This window comes from Suncus etruscus, chromosome X (assembly GCF_024139225.1).
Source record: "Suncus etruscus isolate mSunEtr1 chromosome X, mSunEtr1.pri.cur, whole genome shotgun sequence".
Classification (NCBI taxonomy): Eukaryota; Metazoa; Chordata; class Mammalia; order Eulipotyphla; family Soricidae; genus Suncus; species Suncus etruscus.
Window position 1 is genome coordinate 52,331,134 of NC_064868.1, and position 10,685 is coordinate 52,341,818.

At 36.9% G+C, this 10,685-nt stretch overlaps 1 protein-coding gene across 1 annotated transcript in view; it reads left to right on the forward strand.

The window, feature by feature from the left end:
• SHROOM4 (shroom family member 4) overlaps positions 1 to 10,471 on the forward strand; it is a 144,701-nt gene extending 134,230 nt beyond the window's left edge. The window contains 4 exon segments of the mRNA XM_049766904.1: positions 230 to 379; positions 1,221 to 1,401; positions 6,415 to 6,684; positions 7,941 to 10,471. Of these exon segments, the coding sequence (XP_049622861.1) occupies positions 230 to 379; positions 1,221 to 1,401; positions 6,415 to 6,684; positions 7,941 to 8,210 (871 nt within the window). The 3' untranslated portion in view covers positions 8,211 to 10,471.
• The last annotated feature ends 214 nt before the right edge of the window (positions 10,472 to 10,685 follow it).

Sequence of the window (10,685 nt, forward strand, 5' to 3'; positions counted from 1 at the left end):
AATAGAAATGGATCCTTTTCACCACTACTTTTGACAAAGTGATAATAGCTGCAAAAATGACTAATGAAATTCCTCTATTTCCCTGTGAAAGTGCACAGACAGATTGAGGGTGGGCATGGCTGATAGGCATAAACAATGTAGCAGGAGGTGGGACTACCTTCTGTGGAATGATGTACCCCTCACTGAAACCTAGCACTGAAACATTTTTTTGTTTCCTTCTTCCAACCAGACCAGAAGCCTTTAGAAAAGAAGAGGCCAAACCCAAATCAACAAGGAGCCAGAGCTATTTACATCCTGAGGAAGAGTTCTCTATCATGGGCTTGGGTTCCAGGAAACAGTACCCCAACCCTGAAAACTACAGTGAACCAAAGACAACAGGGTCTGCTGCTATGAATGTTATGACCTAGGTGGCATTGGTTCCATCTCCCCCACCCTATTCATTCTGCAACCATGGAGGAAGAGAGGGTCATTGGGTATATGCCAGAAATGAGACATCTTACCTCATCTCATTCCAAAGTTTCCTTCAAAAGATCTCAGTCGATATGTGATGAACTGTGCCAAATCCCTGGCAGGGGTGCTAACATTAGCTTTCAAGATGATGGCTAACACTGAGTTGATGAGTATTCTACTTTTGCTTTGGGAAACCTCATGTATAAGGGGGCTATTTCAAGCAGAAATGAAAAAGCAAAAGGAGAAATCCTGATAGTACTCACAAAAGCTTCAGGGTTCTGTGGAAGCAAGTAGGCTACTTTGATCTAGCCAGGAGGCATATGTCCAAGATGGGTAGGAGAAAGACTAATAGGCTGGAGGACAAATAGCTAAATCTCAGCTTCATCCCTATCAACTAGTCTTTCCCTTAGAATTAATATACCAGAACTAAGAACTGATGGTAATAATTGATAGTAGAAGTCCAGACTACTGTAGGCTCTGTGAGTTTGTGGAACATTAATGGAGTATTAATGTTAACCAAACTACCTCTAGGTATACCCTGGCTATTAAAATGAAGTACTTTGAAAACTACCTTTAGAATATCTCGAAAATTTGTCCTGGACTCTTTTATAAGTAGCCATCATGTGATGATTTATTTTAACAGTGCTCCCTATCATTAATTTATTATTTCATAACTTTATTAAAAGGAGTTATTTCACAAATTAAGAAATGAAGAAGAGGTTATTATTATTTAGTAGAGGCCCTTCAATAATTATTCTTTGTTTACACAGACAAGAATTTCAGTACTTCTCACCCATTCAGAGTGCACCAGGAATCCCTACCGCCTACTCGGTGTATTACAATATTTCTGTGGCCAAGGCAGAGCTGCTGAATAAGTTGAAGAACCAACCTGACATGGCAGAGATCAGTCCAGAAGAGGAGGAAGTTGACCATGAACTGTCTCACAAAAAGGCAATATATTTTTAATGTTTGTCAACATTTTAATGAGATTATCTGGAAGTTCACCTGTCCTCTACACTCTCCACAACATATTTGTTTATCCCTTTATTTACTGCAGAACTCAAACAGCTTTTTCAGGTTTATCATGTATGCAGCTCTTATTGTTTCTCAATACAGTGAATAATAGTAAAATTGTAGTAGTAACCTTAATTATCTTTGCATTATCTCTCTAATCCTTAAAACACTGAAAACTATGCATTATTTTTTTTTACTGGTTAAGAAGATTAAATTGCATTTGTTACAAAGTAAGTAGTAGTTTCAGGACTTAAAGTCAGGTCTCAAGTATGTTGTAGCTTTTAAATAAGCTAGATTTTAAGGAACTCACCATTAATGGCACTTTAGCTGGCTCTAACCAGGAGATAGCAGTGCTTTAATCTCTATTCAACTTTCTTCCCAAAATAAGAATATTTAAAATAAGTAGATATTTTAAGATGTTCCATTACCCAGATCATAGATGGTCACTATTTACCCAGATAATCAATAATACTTTTTTAAATACTAAACACTTGTACCACTAGACTAGTTTTCTCATCAAGTTCCTGGAAATACTTTCCTTCATGCAATTACCCATTTTATTTTATAAATATGGTTTTCATGTCAAATTCAAAGGTCCTATTGTGAATCCACTTTCTGAAAATCTTAACTCAGTGAAAATTGATTTTGTGATCATGTTTCTTGTCCAGTAGCTGACCTTGACCTATATATCAAGGCCATTTTTGAGGGGCTGGAGCGGTGGAGTAAGTCATAGGGTGTTTTCCTACATGCACTAACCTAGAACGGACCTTGGTTTGATCCCCTGGGGTCCCATATAGTCCCCCAAACCAGGAGTGATTTCTGAGTGCATAGACAGGAGTAACCCCTCAGTGTCACTGGGTGTGGCCCAAAAACAAAAACAGATCGTTTTGGGAAACCATCTACCACCACAATTTGAAGCAAAGCACTAATAATGAAAAACATAATAATATCAGAGTTTTGTTGATATGGATAGATGCCTACTTGCCTTGCTTTCCTGTTCACCAAACACAACAAGGCTATTCCTGGCTTATTCAGGAACAAATCTGATAAAAAAAAAAGTGCCTGACTAAAACAAAAGAGAAATGATCAGAATTGGCAAAGCATATAATATAAGCTAATAATTTGAAGTGATTATGGATGAGCCAGGATAATTTTTATCTCAAGAAAATATGTGAAGGACAGTAATTTTCATCTTGCAGGAAAGCAAGTCAACTCTATCTGAGCATATGGTGATTCTATAGCTCTTTCCACCCCACCTTAAACTAGTAACTTAAACTGTAAGTCATGTAACTGATTGTAGAAGTTGCAAAAAAATGGCAGTGATGAAAGACATATGAATGTGCATGAAGGAAAATTACTTCAAAATTAGGTTTGTAATGAATCTGAGATGTTTTCAGCAGCACTCACCAATGTTACAGTTTTCAGTTGAACGGTTCTGAGTGTAAAATGTTTAAGAAACCCTATACTGCATTTTCTGCAGGAGTGAAGTTTAAATTGCGAAGCCCAAGTGCCAAGAAACAAATGACTGTCATCATATCCATATTATCAGAACTATGATGCCTAAAACCAGGAGTAGATAAGTGATTTTCAATTTTGGTCATTTAAAATCCAGCCATGTTATGTCCCTAAAATTAAATTTTGCATGGAAATGCAGAGAGTAGAGATATGACTCAGAATATCCTTTCATCTAACTAAGTTGCTTCATTCATATCAATGATTTCTATATTCAATAGGTTGTTGGAATTTTCACCAAACATAAATCTATCAAACTTAATGGCCAGTTCAGAAACATGGCAATAGTTTCTGGATCCAAAGCTTACTATCTGTATCTTGGTTAACTGAACATCTCTAAATAATCTATTAGCAAGAAGCACACTCAAAAACCCTCAAGTGTGCAGTCCAACATTATCTGGTCAGGAATAATAGTAGACCAAACTCAAAGCATACTTCTTATATTCAAGCTAATGTAGGGAATATGTTAAGTATTCATTTAATTCTTATAAAATATCATGAGTTATTATCATACTGTTTTTCAGATGTGGAAATTGATACACAAATAGGTTGAGTAATTTGCTTAAGGTCTTACCACTCTGTTTTGGCTGAATTGGAAATAAAAAACAAGTAGCTCATGGAGTCCATGCTCTTAACCACAATGCAATATTGGCTGCAATTTATGTAGGAACCCTAGGATGATTCTATTATTGTCAGCAAGACCTGACTGTTAGGTATCTATAATTATTTCAGAGAACCTGCTTCAGGTGGCAACAACAGTAGAAACATTAACGAACATGTTCTGAGCAGTTAATATGCCAGGAGCAATACTAAAGGATTTCCTTATATGATCCCACTTAATCCTTATAAGAATGGGAAAGAAGAGACGCTATGTGGATGAGGAGATCAAATTCTTAGTAAGATTGGATATACTGCCCAAGGTCACATAGGAAGATAATTGGAATTTAGGCATATTTGACCTTTGTGCACCACTATAGTACAGTACTTTTGTATGAGTAGAATCCCAGAACTAATAAGATCTATACAGGATACAACATAGAAAACTCATGTCACACTTCCTTAAGAAACTTCAATTAGTGCCAGAGAGATAGTACAGCACTTAATGTGTTTGCTTCTCACATAGCTGACCCTACTTCTATCTGCTGTACTATATGTGTTCCCCCAAGGGCTGTCAAGAGTAAGCCCTTAGGCTGTTGGGTGTGACTTTAGCCCCATCCCCAAAGTTCCAAGCAGGAAATTAGTATCAATAGTAGAAGAGAACTCTAAATCACACACAAGAAAAAGGAAGTGAATAACTTCAAATGATGTTATATGATTCAAATTCTAAATAGCATAAAAGCTCAGGAATGTAAATGAGGGACTGGAGAAATAGTACAGCAGGTAGGATTCTTGCATTTAGACAACCTGAATTAGATCCCTGGTCCTCTCGATCATATGATCTTTTTAATCATATGGTCCTGATTACTGCCAGGAATTTTTCCTGAGTGAAGATCTAGGAGTAATCCCTGAGAGATGTGGCCCCAAAACAAGCCAAAAAGAAATGTACATTTTTGACTAATGCTTCACCCACACGCCCTGAAAACATGAGGCTTCTCCTCTGTGTGTGTCTGGCGTATCACCTTTGATATAATAGTGAAACCTTTCCCAGGCCTTACATTCTTATCTCTTAAAATTCATGTTATTCCTAATCCTTGACCTACTCTACCTGTGCCCTCTGGATTTTCTTTATACCACGTGTTAGTTTTTTCCTCATTTGAAATCTCATGTTTACTAGAGTTCCCTAATTGACAGTAAGATCATCTAGATAAGGCTGTTAAATTTTTTTTCTCATTTTTTTATCCAAAGGTATGGAGATTTCTTTGTGCTTTTGACTTTCATGTATGACTTTCAAGAAAAATACATGATTTTTGAGTGTATTCTGGGGGTCAGAGCATACTGGATGGAGAGTAAAGCAATTCTAAAGAATAAGAATATCCAAAGGGAAGTAAAAAAAGAAAAGGCTGATATTACTTAAAAGTCATGGTAAAAGCACATGAGTTTTCTGAACACAATAATAACTAATATCTTATGGTTCTAAGAAGTAAGATTCATATAGTAGGATAGACCCAGGCTAGATAATAATAATACACTTATGGGTTACATTTTAGTAAATGCTGAACCACATAAACATATGATTCCAACAAATCAGACCATTTAACGAAAATAAATCATAGGCTATATCAATATTTCTTATTAAGTACCATGTGGGTCCCCAGAGTGTTCCAAGAGATGTACGGTTGAATAAAATGCATAAATGTGGGGCTCTCAGTATAAGACTAGAAGAACAATCTGAAAAATGGGTTGGCAGAGGATGGAAACAACTTTCAAAATGATTCACAGTCACATAAAGATTGAGAAACACTAATTGTTATTATTTAGTTGTATGAAAATATACTCTATGCTTTTTACACAATGATGAAACTTCCTGATAGTACACGTTTCAGAACACATCTTTGTCAATTTGGGAGACATGACTATAAGAGCAACTGGCTTTTATTGTCCACTTAGTCTGTTCTAATCATTTGTATACATTTTATTGTATCCTTATGACAAATCTGTGTAACCCTTAGCATAACTTTATCTGTACAACAAATTAAATTCTATAAATAAATTGAACATCCAGGTTAGTCAACATTTAATGAAAGGCATGGTGGGATAAAGGGATAAAAACAGATTCTGATGTGAGAAACTGTATAACTGAAATATATTGATTTTAAACTAATATCACTAAAAAAGGCAAGGAAGTGGCAAGGTAGGAAATTAAAACTAGTAATTGTAATTATAGAATTCCTATTATTTTTGTTTGTTTTCTTTGGGGGGTCACACCCGGCCACGCTCGGGGTTTTGCCTGGCTTTGTGCTCAGAAATTGCTCCTAGCAGGCTCGGGGGACCATATGGGATGCCAGGTTTTGAACCACCGTACTTCTGCATGCAAAGCAAACACCTTATCTCCATGCTATATCTCCAGCCCTAGAATTCCTATTCTTATCCAGATGGCCTTAAAAGTCACACTGAAGGTCAGAGCACTGTACCATGAAAATTAGAGTTGTAGAAAGGAATCGAAGAAGTCAGCTATTATAAGAATTCCCATTCTTATTTATCAATCTCAGCAAGTAGTATTTGTTATAGTTGGCAAGTACAGCTAAGCACATTAATACCACTGTTCTAATACCACAGATTTTGGTGGTAACAGAGATCCCTATCTGATATAAAGAAGTGGAAAATAAATTTCCTGTTCAGAAAACTCTATTTATGTGACATGCTTAAGTTTTCCTTGTACTTAGTGTTAGGAAATAGCCCACTACTTGTTACCTGTTATACCAAAATAAAGGGTATAGACACAGGTCATTTTCCGTTAGTCTGGATTCTAATCTTTTATCTTATGTTTACTTCTACTAGATACAGCTTATTGAAAGCATTGGCAGAAAACTTTCTGTTCTTCAAGAAGCCCAGCAAGGACTGCTGGAGGATATTAATGCCAATTCTGCACTTGGAGAGGAGGTACAAGCCAATTTAAAAGCTGTCTGCAAATCTACTGAATTTGAAAAGTATTGCTTACTTATCGGGGACCTGGATAAAGTGGTCAACCTATTATTGTCCCTCTCTGGACGACTGGCTCGGGTAGAGAATGCTCTCAACAGCATTGATTCTGAAGCCTACCAGGAAAAGGTAGAGTTGGGATTTGTGTGGTATAATTTGTGGGAAACATTTCCTCTCCAGACTCCCTCTTTCAACTGTAGTTAAGAGCTCTAGCATTGGGGCTGGAGTGGTGGCGCAAGTGATAGGGCTTCAGCCTTGCCTGCACTAGCCTAGGAGGGACTGTGGTTCAATCCCTGGCGTCCCATATGGTTCCCCAAGCCAGGAACGATTTCTGAGCGCATAGCCAGGAGTAACCTCTGAGCGTCACCGGGTGTTGCCCAAAAACAAACAAACAAACAGCTCTAGCATCTAAGTACCTTGAAGTTTTGGCTCTTCCACTAATTGTCTGAGTGACTATTTGTAAATTACTTAATTTCAGTCTGTCCTCAATATTTTAAAAACTGGCAGAAAATACTAACTTCTTCAAGGTTCTGTAAATATTAAATTATATATTTCATGTTAATTGCTTGAAACAGGTCCTGAAACAAAGCAAACACTGAATCAATGCTAGTTCCCACCAAGCACTCACCAAACACTTAATAATCAGCAGCAGTAGCAGCAGCAGCAGCAGCAGCAGCAGCAGCAGCAGCAGCAGCAGCAGCAGCAGCAGCAGTAGTAGTAGTAGTAGTAGTAGTAGTAGTGGTAGTAGTGATAGCACAACAGTAAAAATTTCATCTCTCTCTTGTTGGTCTCACTCAATAAGTAATTAGGAGTCTGTTGATTTCTCAGGTTGGATCATTTCACAATAAGGGATACATATGCATATGCACAAGGATATATGTACATTTATACACATACACTTGAAAAAGATTCACTATTTCAAAAATATACTTACAACTTACCTACCCTATCTCCATACTGGTTTTGGACAATGTATTAAAGACATTTTATATATAATTGAGTGCCCCTTTATTATTACAGTAATTATTTTGGTTTTCGGGCCACACCCAATGGCACTCAGGAGTTACTCGTGCTCAAAAGTCACTTTCAACAGGTTCAGGGGACCAAATGGGATGTCATGATTTGAACTGGGGTCTTTCCTGTATTGGCTGCGTATAAGGCAAAAGCTTCACCCCTGTGCTATTGCTCTGGCCCTACAGTAATAAATTTTACTATAATATTTATTCTTTTCCTAGTACAGGAATAAAATATTTATACATGAAGGCAGGAAACCTAGTACGATCAATTAGTACAGTGAGTAATTTGTGGCAGCATTGTGGTAGAGTATTAGACTAAATAGGTGATTGCTAATTTGGATAATCTTTAATCAATATTTTACTTTCCAGTTGGTGCTGATAGAAAAGAAGCAGCAGCTCACAGGTCAGTTGGCAGATGCCAAGGAGCTGAAGGAACATGTGGAGCGCCGGGAGAAGTTGGTATTTGGCATGGTCTCCCGCTACCTGCCTAAAGAACAGCTCCAAGATTACCAGCATTTTGTGAAAATGAAATCTGCTCTCATTATTGAACAGAGAGAGCTGGAAGAGAAAATCAAGCTTGGACAAGAACAGCTAAAATGTCTGAAGGAGAGCCTACTCCAGGGGCCAGTCAATTTCTAATTCTACAGTAGTCTTCTACACTATCCCTACACAGTCACAACAGGCTATTTTTCAACATTCCTTGCAGTTTGTTAACAGTAAGATAGCTGTTACTTACCAGCCGTTGCATTCCCTCTAACATGTATGTCTCTCACTGTCTAACAGTGCTCCAAACTATCCAAAATACAATGGAGAGACACTAAGCTTCTACTGTAGGATAACAATCAAAAAGCAGAATCTGTGGCAAGATATCTTCATACACCTATAGCTCTTATTACCAAAATTTGCTTGTGCAAGACACTTTCAGCTGACAGTGTCACCCAGTACCTTCATTCTTTGTACTAGAACCATAGAAACATCGTGTATTCACCATCTACTCACACCATAATCAGCCTCTCAAAGCTCAGAGAAATGTTTCCAGGGAAGCTTCACTCTTCCCCAAGGCTTGACCATTTTCACAGATTTGGATGTCTTGAAGATATTTAGATATCACCATTTTCAGGCCCTAACCCAAGCTTTTCAGTGGAAAGCAGAGAAAGAAAAAATATGTGTAACAGAATGTGAGCAAAGTTTAAAATTCCCAGATGTCCTGCTAAAAGAAGGTAATCTTAAACAAAACTTTAACACACTGTTCTCCCCATTATATTTTGAGGTTATGAGAATTGTCAGTCCTGACTAATGAATCTTGTCTAAAGACTTTGGCCTACCCTTTTCTGTTTCATCTTTTCTTTTAACTATTATGGATTATTATAAATGTCTACCCAAGGACTTCTCAGTGTAGGCCATTAGTAATAGCTAGTAAAGCAAACTTCTGGTGCATATATTATTATGTGGTGGAAGAAGTGGGATTATTATTTTGTATTTTCAATGAGCTTTAGATTTTTTGTTTTGATATTTATAACAATATTGCAAGAAGATGGTGATTGGAACTGAGAGAGTATTTTAGAAGAACAAGTTTCTACAAATCAGCCAAAATTCATTTTTGCCACATAAAGAAGTGCTGAAGAATTGAATTTTTTCCACTATGATAAGTATCTACAAAAGGAATTCTCACCTAGAACTCATCACTTTTCTACTATGGATTGTTATCCCCTTTATGCCTGAATGACATTAATATTAGTATTTAAGGTTCCATTTATTCCCACTAGACACCAAAATCCTCTTAAACTAACAAAGTTTCTCCAAATTCTCCATCCTTTTATACCTTGCAAATAGGTTGAGGTGAGCTATAAACTATTTTCCTATATCAGTTGTTTTTCTCTAACAATTGTATGCTAAGTATGTGGCCTAGTCCAGGGAACAAAACCTCATGGAAGCTAGAAGCTCTGGTGGGGCCAAGACTTCTAAGCCAAATTTTTATCCAGCCAAAGTCTTAGGCACACACAACAATCAATGCAGCTGATGTTTCCAAGACTCTGATACCAGTAGCAAGTTTATAACCTATAAAAACCATCAGGTGATTGATGTGAGGAAAAGACTTATGGACTAACTCTATTTATTCATCTCTATTTCTTATTACTTGCTTTGGTGTCTATTTGTACTATTGCCTACCCCAGCCCAGCCTGTCTTTCCATCTCTAGTTACTAGTGACTGCAAAGTTCTTAGATGGTTGTCCACCCTTGGAGTTTAAATCAACAGTAAGGGTAGATAATTCAAGTGAAGCATTTGCCAAAGAATTTTTAACTATACAGATAGTGCCTTAGATTCCATTTCCTCTTAATTGTGTTTGGAAATCATGGCGGAATGTTGACCAGTAAGAAGTTTTGAGGTTGACCCTGGATATGAACTTGTTATATTGTCTAGTGTAAGATGCACTATTAAAACCCCCTTTTTTCTTCTTTTAAATTTATATTTATAGCTTCTAGACAGAGGCTTTCTTTTAACAGAACAGAGAACATGAATTATCTTGTTCTGTCTCATATATCTATGTCTTTCTACAAATTGAGAGAAAAAAGTAGACGGTACCAGGGGCAAAGCAGTCTCAGTAGCACTGAGTAGAAATAAAAAATGAACAGACCTAAATATTCAACCCAAAGTCAACAACAATAGAAACAAGAGACTAAACTACAACAATCAATACAGAAAAGGGATCTGTTACTCTAGCAGTCCAGGGGCTTAAGGCCACCCTTAGCCTTAGGTATGGGATGCATGCTGGGAACAGTGGTGAATGGAGGCTAACATGGGTGGTGAATTGCCCTAATTCACTGTCACTATGTACCATAAATATAACTGTGAAAGATTTGTAATTCATAATGGTCCAACTAAAAATTACATTTAAACAATGTCAACTTGCCATACCATACCAAATGAATAATTCTACTCTCTGTAGAAATACTGATAGCTTCTAAAGTTGCAGGTTTACTAAAGTCTAGATTGAAGTTGATGGATTAATTTGAATAGAGTTTGTGGTTTCCATTGTTATCATTTCTCTTTGAAGATCAATCTAAAATAATGAGAAAGTAAAGATGGCCTATGTTATAGAAATAAAGATGTTTT